Raw genomic sequence first — 23,085 nt, 5'->3', positions numbered from 1 at the left:
TCCTGGTCCTGAGAATAGAGACCAGGATATGTTGTTGGCCTGGGCCCCAATACTCAGTGTTATAGTCCTGGTCCTGAGAATAGAGACCAGGATATGTTGTTGGCCTGGGCCCCAATACTCAGTGTTGTAGTCCTGGTCCTGAGAATAGAGACCAGGATATGTTGTTGTCCTGGGCCCCAATACTCAGTGTTATAGTCCTGGTCCTGAGAATAAAACAGGTTTAAAACAACAACAGAGAAACACGTGTCTTACAGTGCTACACATCTGTTATGATAGAGACTTTTTCCTGCTTAATTTAAGTATCAGGTGTAGTTTTTCACCAGTTATAAAGTGTGTTTGTTGTCTCTCTTTCTGTTTGTAAGGCTGTAGGGAGGGAGATGCAACAATGGGCTTGAGAAGAGCAGGAATAGATAAATAGGCCTGTGGTTTACACACATCTCTCAGCAACTGTGTAAGAAACTGCATCCGAGTTAGCCTAACCATTCCCAGTACGCTAGCCTATAATACCCACGATATAGTTAGAATCACCATTCCCAGTACGCTAGCATATAATACCCACGATATAGTTAGAATCACCATTCCAAGTACGCTAGCCTATAATAACCACGATATAGTTAGAATCACCATTCCCAGGACGCTAGCATATAATACCCACGATATAGTTAGAATCACCATTCCCTTGTCCGCTTCCGTGGCCTCCTAGCCACGGTGACCCTACTTAATGACACTGGACTGAGGGGCAGCTGCTCGGGACAGAGGGGCAGCTGCTCGGGACAGAGGGGCAGCTGCTCGGGACAGAGGGGCTCTGGCGCCTCTGGGCTGAGGGGCTCTGGCGCCTCTGGGCTGAGGGGCACTGGCGCCTCTGGGCTGAGGGGCACTGGCGCCTCTGGGCTGAGGGGCACTGGCGCCTCTGGGCTGAGGGGCACTGGCGGCCCCTGGCTGACTGGCGGCACTGGCGGCCCCTGGCTGACTGGCGGCACTGGCGGCCCCTGGCTGACTGGCGGCCCCTGGCTGACTGGCGGCCCCTGGCTGATTGGCGGCACTGGCGGCCCCTGGCTGACTGGCGGCACTGGCGGCCCCTGGCTGACTGGCGGCCCCTGGCTGACTGGCGGCCCCTGGCTAACTGGCGGCCCTGGCTGACTGGCGGCCCCTGGCTGACTGGCGGCACTGGCGGCCCCTGGCTGACTGGTGACACTGGCGGCCCCTGGCGGCACTAGCGGCCCCTGGCTGACTGGCGGCACTGGCAGCCCCTGGCTGACTGGCGGCACTAGCGGCCCCTGGCTGACTGGCGGCACTGGCAGCCCCTGGCTGACTGGCGGCACTGGCGGCCCCTGGCTGACTGGCGGCCCCTGGCTGACTGGCGGCACCTGGCTGACTGGCGGCCCCTGGCTGACTGGCGGCACTGGCGGCCCCTGGCTGACTGGCGGCCCCTAGCTGACTGGCGGCACTGGCGGCCCCTGGCTGACTGGCGGCCCCTGGCTGACTGGCGGCACTGGTGGCCCCTGGCTGACTGGCGGCCCCTGGCTGACTGGCGGCACTGGCGGCTCCTTGCAGACTGGCGGCACTGGGCAGACTGGCGGCGCTGGGCAGACGGGCGGCGCTGGGCAGACGGGCGGCTCAGGCGGCGCTGGGCAGACGGGTGGCTCAGGCGGCGCTGGGCAGACGGGAAGCTCCGGCAACGCTGGAGAGGAAGGCTCTGGCAGCGCTGGACTGAGTAGCTCTGGCAGCGCCGAACAAGCAGGAGACTCCGGCTGCGCTGGAGAGGAGGAAGGCTCTAGCAGCGCCGGACAGGCGGGACGCACTGTAGGCCTGATGCGTGGTGCTGGCACTGGTGGCACTGGGCCGAGGACACGCACAGGAAGCCTGGTGCGGGGAGCTGCCACCGGAGGGCTGGTGTGTGGAGGTGGCACAGGATGGACCGGACCGGGAAGGCGTACTGGAGATCTTGAGAGCAGGGCTGGCACCAACCGCCCTGGCTGGATCTCCACCCTAGCCCGGCAGATGTGGGGAGCTGGGATGTAGCGCACCGGGCTAAGCACGCGTACTGGGGACACCGTGCGAACCACCGCATAACACGGTGCCTGACCAGCATCACGCCCGCCACGGTTAGCACTGCTAGGAGCACTGTAGTGCTGAGATGGCACAGGACGTGCAAGGCTAGGGAGATGCACAGGAGGCCTGGTGCGTGAGGCTGGCACAGTCTTCACCAGACCCCTAGCACGCACCTCAGGATGAGTATGGAGAGCTGACCCCGGTGCCATTAAATCCCTGACACACTTCGTCGGGCGAATGTCGTGCCTCATGCACCAAACCAGCAACTCCCTCATATCTCTCTCCTCCAATTTCCCCATTAACTCCTTCACAGTCTCTGCTTCGCTCACCTCCAACACCAGCTCTGGTTCTGAGCTCCTCCTTGGCTCCTCACGATAAACGGGGGGAGTTGGCTCAGGTCTGACTCCTGACTCTGCCACACTGGCAGCGCAAAACACCAGTCTCAACGTCAACAGTGAAGAGGTGACGCCGGGATGCTGGCCTTCTAGGCAGAGTTGCAAAGAAAAAGCCATATCTCAGACTGGCCAATAAAAAGAAAAGATTAAGATGGGCAAAAGAACACAGACACTGGACAGAGGAACATCCCAGAGTCGCCTCTTCACTGTTGACGTTGAGACTGGTGTTTTGCGGGTACTATTTAATGAAGCTGCCACTTGAGGACTTGTGAGGCGTCCGTTTCTCTAACTAGACAAATGTTGTATACAACAAAGTTAAAAGTCACACACAATGTAAGCTACAAACGTATCACAACTGTAGCAGGCCAATCCTTCTCCTGAAGGTATGCTGGATGTGCAGACTTCTGTTCAAGCCCAGCACTAACATACACTACATGACCAAAAGTATGTGGACACCTGCTCGTCAAACATCTCATTCCAAAATCATGGGCATTAATATGGAGCTGGTCCCCCCTTTGCTGCTATTACAGCCCATCATTTTTCTGGGAAGGCTTTCCACCAGATGTTGAAACATTGCTGCGGTGACTTGCTTCTATTTAGCCACGAGCAATAGTGACGTTGGGTGATTAGGCCTGGCTCGCAGTCTGTGTTCTTTGGGGCCTAGCAGGAACCATGAGAAACAGCCCCATACCATTATTCCTCCTCCACCGAACTTTACAGTTGGCTGTCGGACTGCCAGATGGTGAAGCGTGATTCATCACTCCAGAGAACACATTTCCACTGCCCCAGAGTCCAATGGCGGCGAGCTTTACACCACTCCAGCCAACACTTATTATTGTGCATAATGATGTTAGACTTGTGTGCGGATGGTCGGCCATGGAAACCCATTTCATGAAGCACCCAAAAACATTTCCTGTGCTGACTTTGCTTCCAGAGGCAGTTTGGAACTTGGTAGTGAGTGTTGCTACCGAGGAAAGACAATTTTTACGCTCTATTTGTTTCAGCACTCAGCGGTCCCGTTCTGTGAGCTTGTGTGACCTACCACTTCCTGGCAGAGCCATTGATTTCCACTTCACAATAACAGCACTTACAGTTGACTTGTTGCATGAGGTGTTTATATTTGTGTTCAGTATATTTAAATGCATATCAAATAGGATATATATTCAATTAAATTAATACAACATGGTAATATTATTGAGGCCTTTCTTCTGTTGATTTCTCAAAACCAAAACACGTGAAGGCATCACTTGCAATTTGGAATAAATGTTACACTTTTATAGTTGTTTCTGTACCTGTGCACGAGTCCTTAATACACAGTCCATTGTACAAAATAAGTCATTCCCACGTGAGTGACATCTCCAAGGAGATGAACCTCCAACGTTCATCAGATTGTTCACTACATGATTTTGTCATGACCGCCACAGGATGTTTTTTATCCACAGGACAGGAGTTTACACGTTTCTGTTCCAGCCCTTTACTCACACCTCATTCAAATAATTGTGATCTAAATTGAAGATGTGCACATAGTGCAATTCCCCGGGGACAGAAATGCATGTCTGTATTTAAGAATGAGTTTCATAAATTACGATGTTCAGACAAATCTGCATGATAAACAATAACTGGTGAATCCATTCGTAACATTGTGATATTGCACAGTCCTTAATAACATCCTTGGATATGGGGATCATCCTGGTGGCTGGGAGGTTCACAACAAGTTCCTTACATCTGCAGGGTGACGGGGTCAGGTGTCCTTCAAGGTGGAACAAGCAGAGACAAGGGGGGAGAAATTAACCTCACTGACCAAATCTCAGTGCTGATTCGTGTTTCTGAAGCCTCAACTACCTTTATTAAATGTGCAATAGTTTTTCATAGGCTTGGTCAGTTTAGAATGAGAGTAGAAAAACAATCTTTCATTTTAACTGGTAACACCAAACACAATCAGACACTGCATGCTGCTAGCTAGCAAAGTAGCTAAACAGACTCATCAACAGAGAATGCACAAATAACTTGGCTGGCTTGCAAGCCTAGATCTAATAAAATAGTTGGCTGCATTTGCCACTATTTCATCAGATGGCATTTATTTTTTAACATGTCTTACCTGCAAACAAGACGGGCACGACTGTTTTCTCCTTCCAAGTCACTGCAATGGAGTGAAACGCGAACAGGTGCCCAATTTAGTCCCTGGAAACAAATGGGGGAAATGTATTTAGCTGGCTAGCATGTTCCCCAATTCATGATTTTAAAACTGTCCGGGTCTTCACAACTGATGCATTACTGAATCTACAACTAGGCCTTGTTAGTTGAGTTGTTGATCTCTAAACACCCGATAAGCAGGACGAGTTGGCCAATTAGCATTAGCTAGCTATTGCGTCCGAAGTGTTAGCTAGCTTAGCAATGGGCTGATAAACAATAGTTAATCAACATTTTAATTCAAAATTCATATGAAAGTAAATTGTTTAACATTTGAACATAATTTAGTAAATAAATAATCATTATACATTTAGCAAATTCTTCTGCAAATTTCTCTCTCAAGCGGGTACTTCTGTCTGTCTGGACTGATGTGTTATCATGCTTACTAAATAAATAAAGGAGGACAGTGGAGTGCGCTCCTTGACCTTTGTGGGTTGTGCCCAAACTGCGCGACTTGCGATTTCAATTAATCTGATTGGTCAAGACATACAAAGAGCCTGCAGCAGCAATCTTTATGTGTTAGTTGACAAAATCATGAGGCAAATCGGTTTAAAAAAACAGCAGTTTGTCCCCTTTGCGTCTAACTATTTTATTAAATAGAATCTAATGTGCTGGGGCAAATTCCGCCATGCAACACGTTTTTTTTTGTCAGCCGTGATGCAATTTCTGAAATGTGTTCTGCCTGTAAACCGTCCAAAAGTAGTTGTCTTTTTGCATGAAAAGGAAGGAAATTACAGGAACTTGTGCCCTGACTACATCATGTGTCAACCACTCACTTACTTCTTGTTTTCATACTGCCAGTGAGTTGTCTTACAAAACCTCTCCAATTTGCTCTGTAAGTACACTTGAATATATCTTATAAAATTGTGTTTGGTAGTGTGTTTTTAGTGATTAACCATATTATTCTGGTTAATGATAATACTAGGGACTCATGTCTCAATGCTATAGGATTGTAAGAATAAAACAGATTTTGAGCAATAAAATGATTATTATGGGTATACAGTGCTATAGACAGCTCTGTTCAATAAGTAATTGTTTACCTCTTAATTCATTTATAAGGAGTAGTTATTCACTAGGTATAGAGTGAGTTGTTGTTTATGTTTCTAACACTACAGGGTGGGTGATGCAACAATGGCCTTGAGAAAACCAGGAAGTGTGTTTGTGGTCTTTCTCTTGTCAATGGCAGGTACTGTATGGTCACGTTCTTAGATTTGTAATAGTCTTCTTATGATAGCTATCCTTGTTGCTATTACATCTGCAGACAATTACAAAATGCCATGAGACAGTTCAGGACAACATGAATATGAATATTCTGGTGTGTTCAGGGGTCTTTTAGGCATTCCCATTTCCCTTCAGAAGCCGGGTCGTTCCACCAATTCGGTGCCTTCTGAGAAGTGTATCTTGGTCAAAAGATTATTCAGATTTCACCTAATTTTAACATTCTGTCAAAGAGCACGTGTTCAACTTAATAAAATGTGTTTTCTCATCTCAAGAGATTCAATAAAAAATGACTACAGTAAGTGCCTCTTAAGTTCCAAATAAAGTTACAGGGTTGAACATAACAGGGTTGAACATAACAGGGTTGATGATTTCATCTTAAATCCGCCGTTAATCCCCTTGTGATAAGGAGAATGGAAGGTTGTTGTGTGCAAAAGGGAGTTGCATTCGAAAGCAAGCTTCACAAAAATGTTTGAATTGTTAAAACATATCTAGCCTGTCTATCTATGGGTAACAGGGTTTATGTGTTATTCTAGCCTGTCTATCTATGGGTAACAGGGTTGACGTGTTATTCTAGCCTGTCTATCTATGGGTAACAGGGTTGACGTGTTATTCTAGCCTGTCTATCTATGGGTAACAGGGTTGACGTGTTATTCTAGCCTGTCTATCTATGGGTAACAGGGTTGACGTGTTATTCTAGCCTGTCTATCTATGGGTAACAGGGTTGACGTGTTATTCTAGCCTGTCTATCTATGGGTAACAGGGTTGATGTGTTATTCTAGCCTGTCTATCTATGGGTATCAGGGTTGATGTGTTATTCTAGCCTGTCTATCTATGGGTAACAGGGTTGATGTGTTATTCTAGCCTGTCTAACAGGGTTGACGTGATATTCTAGCCTGTCTATCTATGGGTAACAGGGTTGATGTGTTATTCTAGCCTGTCTATCTATGGGTATCAGGGTTGATGTGTTATTCTAGCCTGTCTATCTATGGGTAACAGGGTTGATGTGTTATTCTAGCCTGTCTAACAGGGTTGACGTGATATTCTAGCCTGTCTATCTATGGGTAACAGGGTTGATGTGTTATTCTAGCCTGTCTATCTATGGGTATCAGGGTTGATGTGTTATTCTAGCCTGTCTATCTATGGGTAACAGGGTTGATGTGTTATTCTAGCCTGTCTATCTATGGGTAACAGGGTTGACGTGTTATTCTAGCCTGTCTATCTATGGGTAACAGGGTTGACGTGTTATTCTAGCCTGTCTATCTATGGGTAACAGGGTTGATGTGTTATTCTAGCCTGTCTATCTATGGGTATCAGGGTTGATGTGTTATTCTAGCCTGTCTATCTATGGGTAACAGGGTTGACGTGTTATTCTAGCCTGTCTATCTATGGGTAACAGGGTTGACGTGTTATTCTAGCCTGTCTATCTATGGGTAACAGGGTTGACGTGTTATTCTAGCCTGTCTATCTATGGGTAACAGGGTTGACGTGTTATTCTAGCCTGTCTATCTATGGGTAACAGGGTTGACATGTTATTCCAGCCTGTCTATCTATGGGTATCAGGGTTGATGTGTTATTCTAGCCTGTCTATCTATGGGTAACAGGGTTGATGTGTTATTCTAGCCTGTCTATCTATGGGTAACAGGGTTGATGTGTTATTCTAGCCTGTCTATGGGTAACAGGGTTGATGTGTTATTCTAGCCTGTCTATCTATGGGTATCAGGGTTGATGTGTTATTCTAGCCTGTCTATCTATAGGTATCAGGGTTGATGTGTTATTCTAGCCTGTCTATCTATGGCTAACAGGGTTGACGTGTTATTCTAGCCTGTCTATCTATGGGTAACAGGGTTGACGTGTTATTCTAGCCTGTCTATCTATGGCTAACAGGGTTGATGTGTTATTCTAGCCTTTCTATCTATGGGTAACAGGGTTGACGTGTTATTCTAGCCTGTCTATCTATGGGTAACAGGGTTGACATGTTATTCTAGCCTGTCTATCTGTGGGTAACAGGGTTGACGTGTTATTCTAGCCTGTCTATCTATGGGTAACAGGGTTGACGTGTTATTCTAGCCTGTCTATCTGTGGGTAACAGGGTTGACGTGTTATTCTAGCCTGTCTATCTGTGGGTAACAGGGTTGACGTGTTATTCTCGTCCCGCTCAGTTTTCCAAAACACCAGAAAATGGGTAAAAAGAGTAGAACCAGCTCGCCTGCTTTTACACGATGATTTAACTATTAGATATTCAACGAAGTTACATGTAATTGTTTTAAGAAGGTCATACCAAGGATCATTTTACTACTTGATATTGAATTCTAAGACTCCTTAAAGCACCCCCCCCCCCCAAAATGAAATAAATCACTTACAGCTGTTAGCCCATACAATCACATTGATTAACAGGTTCACTACATAGAACAGATTGTTTCAAAAACAAATCTAAAGGAAGTTTGTTCTGAAGTATCTGACCTACAGCACCAGTCAGAAGTTTGTTCTGATGTATCTGACCTACAGCACCAGTCAGACGTTTGTTCTGAAGTATCTGACCTACAGCACCAGTCAGAAGTTTGTTCTGAAGTATCTGACCTACAGCACCAGTCAGACGTTTGTTCTGAAGTATCTGACCTACAGCACCAGTCAGAAGTGTGGACACACCTACTCATTCAAGGGTTTTTCTTTATTTCTACTATTTTCTACATAGTATAATTATAGTGAAGACATCGAAACTATGAAAAAACACACATGGAATCATGAAGTAACCAAAAAAGTGTTAAACAAATACAAATATAGTTTATATTTGAGATTCTTCAAAGTAGCCACCCTTTGCCTTGATGACAGCATTGCACACAGTTTTGATGTCTTCACTATTATTCTACAATGTAGAAATGTTACTTCCGTCGTTAGTTGAATGAGACCAAAGCGCAGCGTGGAAAGTGTTCATGATTTTTAAAACTGAACGCCGACAAAACAAAATACAAAAGCTATGCAAAAACAAGTTCCCACAAACACAAGTGGAAAAAAGGCTGCCTAAGTATGATCCCCAATCAGAGACAACGATAGACAGCTGCCTCTGATTGGGAACCATACCCGGCCAACAAAGAAATAAAACAACTAGAATGCCCACCCAAATCACACCCGACCTAACCAAATAGAGAAATAAAAAGTCTCTCGAAGGTCAGGGCGTGACAAGAAAATAGTACAAATTAAGAAAAACCCTTGAATGAGTAGGTGTGTCCAAACCTTTGACTGGTACTGTATATCTGAGAGATCAGGATTATTATATATATATATTTTTACATGTATTTAACTCCTTATTTTTGGCACTAATCAGTGTCCATATATACTTCCATTCACGTTTAACTGGTACGTGGGACCTTCAGACGAGTCTTGTGAGACCTCTGGACTTCCTAGACCGTTCGGACGCTTCAGATGATTTGGTGAGAAGACACCGCTCTAGCTCGGTCACCTTTCACAGCAGATGCAGAAGTGCGAAATAGGCAGATACGGTGGATTGAGACTCATCCAATGCAAAAAAAAACATATCTCTATCTTAAATAGATGGATGTTTATGGGGATTTTTGTATTGTGCTAATTAGATTTCCGCGGGGCACGGACATTGACCTTAGAGGGGCAATCAGATTTATTGAATTCTTCATGTTGTCTATATTAAAGGGCACTTCATTTACTATAACAGGCTTTTAAAATTCAATATTGCTACACAAAGGGAAGCAAAAGGCAGTCTGTGTGGAATGACCCAGCTGTCTGTCACACATCACTAAGTTATGCTAATCTACGGTTTTCATTTACCCTCAACTCAGCAAATACAGCAACAAGGTGTGGACAACAAAGCCAGGTGATGGTGCCTCCCACCAACGTAGTGAAGGGACAGGAGGTGACACTGACCTGTAGCAACACCTGTACTCTGAGTGACAACCCCAACCCCACCTACATCTGGTACAAGAATGGACATCGTCTAGATGAGCACATTTCCCAACAATATCCTATCCACATTTACTATTCAGACAGTTACTCCTGTGCTGTAAAAGGCCATGAGGATCTCCTCTCTCCTGCAGTGTGTGAGTCTGGATTCAGCTACAGTTTTAAAGTTTATTACATTATTACTAAAGTTGTATTGTTCAGTCCTAAATCAGCTGATAAGAAAATATACTGAACAACAATATAAACGCAACATGTAAAGTGTTGGTCTCATGTTTCATGAGTTAAAATAAATAATCCTAGACATTTTCCATATGCACAAAAAGCTTATTTCTCTTAAATTTTGAGCACAATTTTCTTCACGTCCCTCTTAATGAGCATGTATCCTTTGCCTAGATAATTCATCCACCTGACAGGTGTGGCTTATCAAGAAGCTGATTAAACAGCATGATCATTACACAGGTGCACCTTGTTCTAGGGACAATAAAAGGCCGCTCTAAAATTAGCTTTTTTACACAAAACAACGCCACAGGTGTCTTAGGTTTTGAAGGAGTGTGCAATTTGCATGCTGACTGCAGGAATGTCCACCAGAGATGTTGCCAGAGACTTGAATAGTAATTTCTCTACCATAAGCCATACCTCCAACAGCGTTTTAAAGAATTTGGTTATATGTTCAACTGGCCTCACAACCGCACACCACGTGTAACCACGCCAGCCCAGGACCTCCACAACCGCACACCACGTGTAACCAGGCCAGCCCAGGACCTCCACAACCGCACACCACTTGTAACCACGCCAGCCCAGGACCTCCACAACCGCACACCACGTTTAACCACGCCAGTCCAGGACCTCCCCAACCGCACACCACGTGTAACCACGCCAGCCCAGGACCTCCACAACCGCACACCACGTGTAACCAGGCCAGCCCAGGACCTCCACAACCGCACACCACGTGTAACCAGGCCAGCCCAGGACCTCCACATCAGCTTCTTCACCTGTGGGATTGTCTGAGACCAGCCACCCGGACAGCTAATGAAACTGTGGGTTTTCTCAGCCAAATCATTTCTGCACAAACTGTCAAAAACCATCTCAGGGATGCTCATCTGCATGCTCATCGTCCTCACCAGGGTCTTGATCTTACTTTGTTGTAACAGACTTCAGTGGGCAAATGCTCTACCTTCGATGGCCACTGACATGCTGGAGAAGTGTGCTCTTCACGGACGAATCCCAAATTCAACTGTACCGGGCAGATGGCAGACAGAGTGTATTGCGTCATGTGGGCCAGCGGTTTGCTGATATCATCGTTGTGAACATAGTGCCATGGTGGCAGTGGGGTTATAGTATGGGCAGACATAAGGTAGAGACAACGAACACAATTGCATTTCATTGATGGCAATTTTTTGTACACAATTCCTGGAAGCTGAAAAATTAAAATGTCTTCCATGGTCTACATACTCGCCGGACATGCCACCCATTAAGCATGTTTGGGATGCTCTGTATCGACATGTACGACAGCGTATTCCAGTTCCTACCAATACCCAGCAACTTTGCACAGCCACTCCACAGGTCGCAATCAGCAGCCGTATCAACACTACGTGAAGGAGATGTGTCCCACTGCAAATGGTGGTCACACCAGGCACCGGGTACCTTTTTTAAGGTATCTGTGACCAACAGATGCACATCTGTATTCCCAGTCATGTGAAATCCATAGATTAGGGCCTAATTCATTTAGAACAATTGACTGACTTCTTTATATGACCTGTAACTCAGTAAAATCTTAGAAATTGTTTATTATTGTGATTCTATTGTTGTTCAGTGTAATAATAATAATAATAATTCAAACGAAATGAATAATGAATGGGCCTCCTACTGTTTTAGGTGTTCTGGGTCAGAACTGTTTTAACGTGACTTACATCCATCAGAGTATCTGTGCCTTGAAGGGCTCAACAGTGGAACTGCCCTGCACATATCAACATCCAAGTAATCATGTAGTCTCAGAACCAAACTGGTATATCCAAGATAAATATAATGAGACGCCTAAAATCCTGAGCTCGGTGCCAGAGTATGCAGGTCGTGCTGAGTACCTTGGGACTAAAGAGAAAGACTGCACCCTGAGAATCACAGACCTGAGAGAGAGAGATTCAGCTGAGTACAAGTTCAGATTTAAAACACAGTATGCAGAATGGGGGTACAGCTTCCATGGAATAACTCTGACTGTCACAGGTAATATATCATATCTACTACTATAACTACTAACACAGGTAATATATAATATCTACTACTACAACTACTAATACAGGTAATATATAATATATACTACTACAACTACTAAAACAGGTAGTATATAATATCTACTACTACAACTACTAAAACAGGTAGTATATAATTTCTACTACTAACACAGGTAATATATATCTACTACTTCTACTACTATAACTACTAACACAGGTAATATATAATATCTACTACTATAACTACTAACACAGGTAATATATAATATCTACTACTACAACTACTAACACAGGTAATATATAATATATACTACTACAACTACTAACACAGGTAATATATAATATCTACTACTATAACTACTAACACAGGTAATATATAATATATACTACTACAACTACTAACACAGGTAATATATAATATCTACTACTATAACTACTAACACAGGTAATATATAATATCTACTACTATAACTACTAACACAGGTAATATATAATATATACTACTACAACTACTAACACAGGTAATATATAATATCTACTACTATAACTACTAACACAGGTAATATATAATATCTACTACTACAACTACTAACACAGGTAATATATAATATCTACTACTATAACTACTAACACAGGTAATATATAATATCTACTACTAACACAGGTAATATATCATATCTACTACTACAACTACTAACACAGGTAATATATAATATCTACTACTAACACAGGTAATATATAATATATACTACTAACACAGGTAATATATCATATCTACTACTACAACTACTAATACAGGTAATATATAATATCTACTACTAACACAGGTAATATATCATATCTACTACTACAACTACTAACACAGGTAATATATAATATATACTACTGCAACTACTAATACAGGTAATATATAATATATACTACTGCAACTACTAACACAGGTAATATATAATATCTACTACTATAACTACTAACACAGGTAATATATCATATCTACCACAACTACTTATACAAATATTTTAATTGTAATCCAGTACAATATCATATTGCAAGTTCTAATAATTATTATTCAGACCTGCAGGTGAAGGTGTCTTCCTCCACAGAGGAAAAGAAGAGAACACTGACCTGTAGCACCACCTGTCTTCTGACTGACAACCCCACCTACATCTGGTACAAGAACGGACAACATCTCCATGACCCTACTTCCCAACAATACTCCTGTAATACTCTAGTGGTCGGGTGTTACTCTACAGACAGTTACTCCTGTGCTGTAAAATACCATGATGATTTTCTCACTCCTACAGTGTGTGAGTCTGAACTCACCTATAATAATCATCTTAAGTATCAATCATTAAGGCCTGTGGACCAATAGTAGAACATGTGGGGAAAAATAGACAAATCTGTTCACTCTTGGATAGTAACACTAGTAGAAAGTATATGGTATAATATACAAGGTAGAAATTGTTGATGGGATGTTATCTAGTTATTCCATTTTAGATTAAGGCTGTAACGTAACAAAATAAAAAAGTCAAGGGTTCTGAATACTTTCTGAATGCACTGTGTGTGTCTATATAATTTATTCATTTTAAATTAACCAGTCCTATACATCTAAAACACTTGAAATCGTCTCATTATCATTTGAGGAATTGATCAGATACATTTTGTTTCAGGTGTTCATGGTCTGAGCTGTTTGAATGTGACTTACACCAAGAGGAGTATCTGTGCCTTGAAGGGGTCAACAGTGGACATTACCTGCACGTATAGACATCCCAGCTGGCATAACGTCACAGAAGTATCCTGGTTCAACAAATGGGAGTCTGGAGTTACTACAGATCTAAGCCAGGACCCAGAGTATGCAGGTCGTGTGAAGTACCAACCAACTACAGACAAGGGCTCCACCCTGAGAATCACAGACCTGAGAGAGAGTGACTCTGCTGAATATAAGTTTAGATTTACAACAACGGAGGTAAAATGGGGATACAGCTTCCCTGGAACAACTCTGATTGTCACAGGTAATACTGTCCTTACAGTATTATATAATCTAGTCTAAGTCATTATATGATTGGTGGAAATAATGATGATTGTGTTATTTTGTCTTCATTTCCTTCTTTTCAGACCTGCAGGTGAAGGAGACTCCTGGCACAGAGGAAGGGAAGGTGACACTGACCTGTATCACCACCTGTACTCTAACTGACAACCCCACCTACATCTGGTACAAGAACGGACAACTTCTCACCAACCCAAACACCCAAGATAACTTCCTCTACTTAGACCAAATCAGTAGTGGGGACGCAGGCAGCTACTCCTGTGGTGTTGAAGGCTACGAGAATCTCCGTTCTCCTGTTACGTTCTTTGGGGAGCCAAAGTCTTTGAAGAATGCAGTTGTAGGAATCATAGTGGTTATTCTAATTCTCATACTCTGTCTCTTTGGGTTTGTGTGGTTCAGGTGAGTGAGATGAATTTATCCCTTTTCACATTCTGTGGTATAATCGATCAAAATATGTATATTGCTCTGTTAATTGATTAATTATTTCACAAAACAGGAAGAAGGCCTCCAAATCCACCTCTGACACAAGAGACAGAAGAGACACAGTAGAGAACGGACAGGTGATGTTTTTGGAGTCAGTTGACTGAGAACTGCAATCATCTGTGTATAGATGGACTCAATGACTGTGGTAATATCTTTCACCCCTCATGTTGTCTGTCTTCTCTCCCCATCAGAGAGACTCTAATCCAGTGTATGACAACATCTCAGGCATGACCATGGCCCCTATTGCAGCACAGAGAGCGATCACAGACGAGCAGGATGACATTACCTACGCCAGCATCCAACACAGAAACCAGGAAGTGCCTCTGGACTCCACCGTCCCACCGTCTCACCCCCAGAAACAGGACGAGGATTTCCAGTACGCTACTGTGAAATTCAACAGCCCCAGTGCTGCTCAATAGACATTGGGAGGGATTCAATCCAATCATAGGTTATAGACATTGGGAGGGATTCAATCCAATCATAGGTTATAGACATTGGGAGGGATTCAATCCAATCATAGGTTATAGACATTGGGAGGGATTCAATCCAATCATAGGTTATAGACATTGGGAGGGATTCAATCCAATCATAGGTTATAGACATTGGGAGGGATTCAATCCAATCATAGGTTATAGACATTGGGAGGGATTCAATCCAATCATAGGTTATAGACATTGGGAGGGATTCCATCCAATCATAGGTTATAGACATTGGGAGGGATTCAATCCAATCATAGGTTATAGACATTGGGAGGGATTCCATCCAATCATAGGTTATAGACATTGGGAGGGATTCAATCCAATCATAGGTTATAGACATTGGGAGGGATTCAATCCAATCATAGGTTACAGACATTGGGAGCGATTCAATCCAATCATAGGTTATAGACATTGGGAGGGATTCAATCCAATCATAGGTTACAGACATTGGGAGCGATTCAATCCAATCATAGGTTATAGACATTGGGAGGGATTCAATCCAATCATAGGTTATAGACTTTGGGAGCGATTCAATCCAATCATAGGTTATAGACATTGGGAGGGATTCAATCCAATCATAGGTTACAGACATTGGGAGCGATTCAATCCAATCATAGGTTATAGACATTGGGAGGGATTCAATCCAATCATAGGTTATAGACTTTGGGAGGGATTCAATCCAATCATAGGTTATAGACATTGGGAGGGATTCAATCCAATCATAGGTTATAGACATTGGGAGGGATTCAATCCAATCATAGGTTATAGACATTGGGAGGGATTCAATCCAATCATAGGTTATAGACATTGGGAGGGATTCAATCCAATCATAGGTTATAGACATTGGGAGGGATTCAATCCAATCATAGGTTATAGACATTGGGAGGGATTCAATCCAATCATAGGTTATAGACATTGGGAGGGATTCAATCCAATCATAGGTTATAGACATTGGGAGGGATTCAATCCAATCATAGGTTATAGACATTGGGAGGGATCCAATCCAATCATAGGTTATAGACATTGGGAGGGATCCAATCCAATCATAGGTTATAGACATTGGGAGGGATCCAATCCAATCATAGGTTATAGACATTGGGAGGGATTCAATCCAATCATAGGTTATAGACATTGGGAGGGATCCAATCCAATCATAGGTTATAGACATTGGGAGGGATCCAATCCAATCATAGGTTATAGACATTGGGAGGGATCCAATCCAATCATAGGTTATAGACATTGGGAGGGATCCAATCCAATCATAGGTTATAGACATTGGGAGGGATCCAATCCAATCATAGGTTATAGACATTGTGGCTTTTAATGTAATTCTTTTTTTTTAAATGCTTTTGGAAATTGCTATATAATTCCTCAATTCGAATGTCTTTGATTTCGGCTTGAACTATCTATTTAAATTAAAGTACAGGCCTGTAAATTAAACTGTCCAGTCCATATTCTACTGTTCTATTATGGTCAGAGGGGATAAAAACGGTTCATTTTTTACAGTAACTTTGTTGTTGTCATATCTCAAACAAACAGTTTCAGCATTAAAGATTCCAGGTTTAAATAACACAATATAACCAACGTTATTCATGAGATCTTATAGTAAATGTACTATAAATCAGTGATTTAAACATCCCATCCATACACCACACTAAACCTACACATAGTCTGTGTCTGAAAAGGCATCCTATTCCCTAACTACTGTGACACTGCGGACACAGCTATCCTCTCTAACAGTTAGGAGCCAAATTAATGATGCCAGGAACTCTAAATGTAATTACAGTGGGGAGAACAAGTATTTGATACACTGCCGATTTTGCAGGTTTTCCTACTTACAAAGCATGTAGAGGTCTGTAATTTTTATCATAGGAACACTTCAACTGTGAGAGACGGAATCTAAAACAAAGATCCAAAAAATCACATTGTATGATTTTTAAGAAATGAATTAGCATTTTATTACATGACATAAGTATTTGATACATCAGAAAAGCAGAACTTAATATTTGGTAGAGAAACCTTTGTTTGCAATTACAGAGATCATACGTTTTCTGTAGTTCTTGACCAGGTTTGCACACACTGCAGCAGGGATTTTGGCCCCACAAACCACGGACCCAGCTTCCGGCCCCAATAGATCAACCGGTTACGAACAGCAGACTGGACGTACAGATGCCCAGCGGGACACTGGACGGGAGCACGCTCTGCACGTAACGCCTGCTCAATGTCCGTGTCCAGCTCATCACACTACCGGCGTCACCAGGCAGAAGTATTGGAGTGGTATCCATGGACCGCTCCTCTGTGTCATACAGCCGAGACAATGCATCTGCCTTCACGTTCTGGAAGCCTGGTGTCGTGTCTTTACTATTGTAACGGCTGTCGTCGGTGGAAGAAGGTGAGGACCAAGGTGCAGCGTGGTAAGTGTTCATGATTTTTAATATAATATAATCAACACTGAACACTAAACAAAATAATAACTAGGAAGAACGAACAAACAAAACAGTCCTGTCTAGTGAATACACACAAAACAGAAAATAGACACCCATGAAACCCAGGTGGAAAAAGGCTACCTAAGTATGATTCTCAATCAGAGACAACTAACGACACCTGCCTCTGATTGAGAACCATACCAGGCCAAATTCAAAAACAAACATAGAAAAACAAACAGACTGCCCACCCCAACTCACGCCCTGACCAACTAAAACAAAGACAAAACAAAGGAACTAAGGTCAGAACATGACAGTACCCCCCCCCCCCCCCCCCCCCCCCCAAGGTGGAACCTGAACCTATAGGGGAGGGTCTGGGTGGGCGTCTGTCCGCGGTGGCGGCTCTGGCGCGGGACGTAGACCCCACTTCACCACAGTTTTTCTCCGCCTCTTTATTCCCCTCCGTGGCCGCCGACCTCGGACTGGGGATCACAGCCACGGGTCCCGAATGGACGGGAGATTCCGGCAGCACCGGATGGAGGGGAGATTCCGGCAGCACCGGACGGACAGGAGACTCCAGCAGTGAAGGGCGATTCTGGCATCGCCGGCGTGACAGGCGATTCTGGCAGCTCCTGGCTGACTGGCGGCTCTGGCAGCTCCTGGCTGACTGGCGGCTCTGGCAGCTCCTGGCTGACCGGCGGCTTCGGCAGCTCCTGGCTGACCGGCGGCTCCGGCAGCTCCTGACCGACCGGCGGCTCCGGCAGCTCCTGACCGACCGGCGGCTCTGGCAGCTCCTGACTGGCGGTTCTCAATCGGGGCACCAAGGAAAAATATTCAGATTACAAAGTTATCATTTCCTAAAATAACTTTTCAGATATTTTATCTGATCAATTAGTTAGTCTAATTAGTCTAATTAATTCATTATTTACTTTACGTAAGTCTTGTCAAATTGTTGGTTATCTGCACGAACCCAGTCTTCACTATGAGTCATCCATACATAAATTGTCTTAAATAATTTATTTATTACTAACTAAGTAATTCACAGAAATGCATAAACAAACAAACAAGGTAAATGTAATGATAGGGGAATGTGCCCTAGTGGCTAAACCGGCATGGCGGCTTGTTAGATAAAAATGGAAGTGGGGGTCGACTAAGAAGTCATTACAGTTAATGATTATAACAATTGAAATGCTAATCCTTTACACATGAACACTCACTCATTCGGGAACAATTGCAATCAATATATATATTTACGCTCAGTGTGTCGTCTTGATCGCTGGTGAAAGGTTTGTGTCTTTTGTGGAATTGTCCGTCTCTCTCCCTCTCTCTCTCTCTGTTGTGGTTAGAGGGGATAGTTCAAAGTGACATTCATTCATTTGTTATAGAATGAATGTTTCGGCGGTTGCCGTTCTTCGCGTTCAATGATACCGAATTCCTAGCTGCAGACTAGTAATCAATATCAAAGACTTGTTCTTATTCTGTCGGTATCGATAGTCTAAAAGTTTAACCACGTGGTATGGTTAAAAGATTCAGCAATGGTCTACAACCTTTGTCCTCCTAATGGAGAAAAACATGGTCTGCAACCTTTAGCCATCTAGTAATTGAGGGAAGCTTGGTCTGCTGATCGAAAACCCGAGTGGGGGTTTTATTCGGAAGGGCCGAAGAGGGCTGTCCCTGGATGTCTAACCCTAACTGGGCTCAGGGGCGGTCCTCTGATTTAGTTCAAATCAAAAGGGAATTGTATTTTTATTCATTAAACAGTCCAAAATCATATTACACAATTATACAAACAGTATCATACTCACTCATTCATCTTATACAACAATTAGATGTAAACCTCATATCTGAGGCTATTATATAAACAGCGTTATGGTAATGTGGCCACACTGTCTCCCATGAGCTTCCCAAGTTGTGACAAACGGACCAGTTCGTAGCTGGATTCTTCACCGATCTTTTATATTTTCTCCGGAACATGAAATTTGTTCTGTGAGGTGGAAGAAATTTCTTTGTGCTCCAATTCTACTCTCTCTCTCTACTATGTGTCCATGAGGAGATTCTCAGGAATTTACGACATCTCTCTGACCACAGCAACCTAGTTAAAGGAGGAAAGGGGGAGGCAGGCAGAGGGGGGTGGGCTTGCTATACCCAAAGAGGCCAACGTCATGACACTGGTCTGTAGGAAAGGGTAAACACAAAACGGGTGAAAAACATGGCCCACCTTGCCTGGCGAGCGGTCAGTCTCCTCACCGCCCGGATGTACTCCAGATTACGGTGGTCAGTCCAGATGAGAAAAGGGTGTCTAGACCCCTCAAGTCAATGTCTCCACGCCTTCAAGGCCTTGACGACAGCCAACAGCTCCCGGTCCCCCACGTCATAGTTTCGTTCCACCGGGCTAAGCTTCTTCGAGAAGAAGGCACAGGGGCGGAGCTTCGGTGGTGTACCAAAGCGCTGAGAGAGCACTGCTCCTAACCCAGCCTTGGACGCGTCAACCTCTACTATGAACGCCAAAGAGGGATTCAGATGGGCCAGCACCGGAGCCGAGGTAAACAGAGCCCTCAGGTGACTAAAAGCCCTGTCCGCCTCAGCTGACCACTGCAAGCGTACTGGGCCCCCCTTCAGCAGTGAGGAAATGGGAGCCGCTACCTGACCAAAACCCCGGATAAACCTCCAGTAGTAGTTGGTAAACCCTAAGAACCGCTGCACCTCCTTTACCGTGGTGGGAGTCGGCCAATTACGCACGTCTGAAATGCGGTCACTCTCCATCTCCACCCCTGAGGTGGAAATGCGATACCCTAGGAAGGAGATGGACTGTTGGAAGAACAGGCATTTCTCAGCCTTGACGTAAAGGTCAGGCTCCAACAGGCGACCAAGTACCCTGCCCCCCAGGGACACATGCTCGACACGTGTAGCGGAGTATATCAAAATGTCATCAATATACACCACTACACCCAGCCCATGCAGGTCCCTGAAAATCTCATCTACAAAGGCTTGGAAGACTAATGCCGCATTCATCAACCCGTACCGCATGACGAGGTACATGCGCATGATAGTGCCCTGAGGTGGTACTGAAAGCCGTAGTCCACTCGTCCCCCTCCCGGATACGCACCAGGTTGTAAGCGCTCCTGAGATAGAGTTTGGTGAAGAAGCGCGCCCTGTGCATTGACTCAATCGCTGTGGCTATGAGCGGTAGCAGGTAACTAACTATACCTCACAGTGATCTGGTTCAGGACCGAATGTACCCCTGATGCAGGGATTCGGACACATATGTTTCCATAGCCTCCGTCTCCGCCTGTGAGAGGGGATACATGTGACTCCTGGGAAGTGCAGCGTCTGCCAGGAGATTTATCGCACAATCCCCCCGTCGATGGGGTGGTAATTGAATCGCCTTCTTTTTGGAGAAGGCGAGAGCCAAATCGGCATATTCAGGGGGAATGCGCAAGGTGGAGACGTGGTCTGGACTCTCCACCGTAATAGCACCAACAGAAACCTATAAACACCTCCCCGAGCACTCTCGCAACCACCCCGTGAGATCCCTCTGTGGCCAAGAAACAGTGGGGTTATGACAAGCTAACCAGGGTAGGCCTGGGCCTCCCGGGTGGCTGTACTGCAGCGCCAGCTGTGCCATCAGAGACTCTGGGTTCGCACCCAGGCTCTGTCGTAACCGGCCGCGACCGGGAGGTCCGTGGGGCGACGCACAATTGGCCTAGCGTCGTCCGGGTTAGGGAGGGCTTGGTCGGTAGGGATGTCCTTGTCTCATCGCGCACCAGCGACTCCTGTGGCGGGACGGGCGCAGTGCGCGCTAACCAAGGTTGCCAGGTACACAGTGTTTCCTCCGGCACATTGGTGTGCGGCTGGCTTCCGGGTTGGATGTGCGCTGTGTTAAGAAGCAGTGCGGCTGGTTGGGTTGTGTATCGGAGGACGCATGACTTTCAACCTTCGTCTCTCCCGAGCCCGTACGGGAGTTGTAGCGATGAGACAAGATAGTAGCTACTACAACAATTGGATACCACGAAATTGGGGAGAAAAAAAAAACAGGGTAGGCCTAGCACCACGGGAAACGCAGGAGAGTCAATAAGGAAGAGACTAATTCTCTTCTTGTGACCCCCTTAGTCACCAAGCCCAGAGGAGCGGTGACCTCCCTAATCAACCCTGACCCTAACGGTCGACTATCTAATGCGGGAATGGGGAAGGGCACAGCCACAGGAACAATGGGGATTCCTAAACTATGGGCGAAAGCTCTATCAATAAAATTGTCATCACAAAACTTTCAGTCAGAACACTTGAAGAAAGCGGTGTGAGAGTCATCATAGCTTTAACCTTACACACACAGTTCCTCAAACACAAACATACATGTGCTTGCACACATGACTCACACTGGGTCACTCATCTGGTTGGTTTGCTTTCATCCTGCAGTTCTTATTTTAATCCACTAGTGTTGTCCCTATACCTGACTCAAAACACCACAACTACAGTCTATTAATCCACTAGTGGTCTCCCTACACCTGACTCAAAACACCACAACTACAATCTATTAATCCACTAGTGGTCTCTCTACACCTGACTCAAAACACCACAACTACAGTCTGTCCCAATTATCTCTCCTTCATCCAAAAGTGTACACTTGTTCACTTCCCTTCAATGATTACAAATTAAATTACAGTTATAAGAAATATGGTGGAAACTCCCACTAATCCATGCCTCCACCAATCCAATGCTTTTAGATTTGTGGGAAGTAGTGAAGGAGTGTACACTACAGGTGAAAATATTGGAACTCAAGCGGTGACTGTAACAGTAGAACAAGCATTGGCTCAGTGAACCACATGAAGTTCCAGGGTGCTACCCACCACATCTGACACTTCAGTCCTTCATCAATCAGGAGCCAGAGCCCCCTCCAGAACACACACACACATCGCCAGACCTGCGCTGAAGATACAGTGAGTGCTAAGCTGCTGGGCAAGAGGTACCATGTTGGGTTCTCGGTGGGGGTAGAGCTGCCAACGGAAGATACCAATATGGAACCTCAGCCAGGGGGGGTGGCTCTCACTGCTGTTGTTCCAATAGGCTGGGTCATAGTAGATGCCAGAGTATGCAGGTCGTGCTGAGTTCGGTGGGAAAAAAGAGAATGTCTGCACCCTTAAAATCACAGACCTGAGAGAGATCGACTCAGCTAAGTACAAGTTTTGCCGATGACACTAGCTAGCCAAGTTAGCTAGCTAACCAAACCCATGATGATGGTTTGCTAGAATGCTAGCCATGACCCTCACGGAGACGTCCTTGCAAGACTGACAGCATAGCGCCCCTGGATGGCCCAGCCAGGGGGAGCCCTTGAGTGTATGTTGAACTAGATGCGGAAGTTGAACGAGCGAGACGTTCCCCTAGATGCGGATCGGCACTTGGCAGTTGCAGGAATAATCTTTGATGCCCACGTCCTCCTCTTCCTCTGCCAAAGGAGGTGAATCTAAAAAGTCCTGCATCGCAACCTTCACATTATCCAAATGGGTCGCCAGTAGGATGACAGGGATCGAAGCCCTCAACGTCACCAACCGCTCCATCGTCAGCCGTCTCCTAACGGCATCTAAAGCCTGTCTCCTCTATGCTCTGTTGAGCTCTGTGTGTGAGTCCATGTGCCGGTCCAGC

General features: G+C 44.9%; 2 protein-coding genes across 2 annotated transcripts in view; one reads left to right on the top strand and one right to left on the bottom strand.

Moving 5' to 3' along the window:
- LOC139424237 (uncharacterized) overlaps positions 1-23,085 on the bottom strand; it is a 511,968-nt gene that overhangs the window by 161,091 nt on the left and 327,792 nt on the right. Inside the window, 1 exon segment of the mRNA XM_071175916.1 lies at positions 19,585-19,621. Coding sequence (XP_071032017.1) covers positions 19,585-19,621 — 37 coding nt within the window.
- LOC139424384 (sialoadhesin-like) lies at positions 5,152-16,597 on the top strand. The gene is made up of 10 exons (XM_071176151.1): positions 5,152-5,472; positions 5,753-5,823; positions 9,668-9,925; positions 11,664-12,008; positions 13,090-13,323; positions 13,687-14,028; positions 14,132-14,462; positions 14,560-14,623; positions 14,738-15,390; positions 16,075-16,597. Exons 2-9 carry the CDS (start codon positions 5,769-5,771, stop codon positions 14,963-14,965), a joined length of 1,857 nt encoding a protein of 618 aa, XP_071032252.1. The 5' UTR covers positions 5,152-5,472; positions 5,753-5,768; the 3' UTR covers positions 14,966-15,390; positions 16,075-16,597.

This window comes from Oncorhynchus clarkii, chromosome 13, assembly GCF_045791955.1.
Source record: "Oncorhynchus clarkii lewisi isolate Uvic-CL-2024 chromosome 13, UVic_Ocla_1.0, whole genome shotgun sequence".
Taxonomy (NCBI): domain Eukaryota; kingdom Metazoa; phylum Chordata; class Actinopteri; order Salmoniformes; family Salmonidae; genus Oncorhynchus; species Oncorhynchus clarkii.
This window is presented reverse-complemented; position numbering and strand designations above follow the sequence as displayed.

Coding starts and splice junctions, on each gene's coding strand:
- LOC139424384 (XM_071176151.1), top strand. CDS start 5,769: ATGGCCTTGAGAAAACCAGGAAGTGTGTTTGTGGTCTTTCTCTTGTCA. Junction 5,824..9,667: donor CTTTCTCTTGTCAATGGCAG/GTACTGTATGGT, acceptor CCCTCAACTCAG/CAAATACAGCAACAAGGTGT. Junction 14,029..14,131: donor AACAACTCTGATTGTCACAG/GTAATACTGTCC, acceptor CCTTCTTTTCAG/ACCTGCAGGTGAAGGAGACT.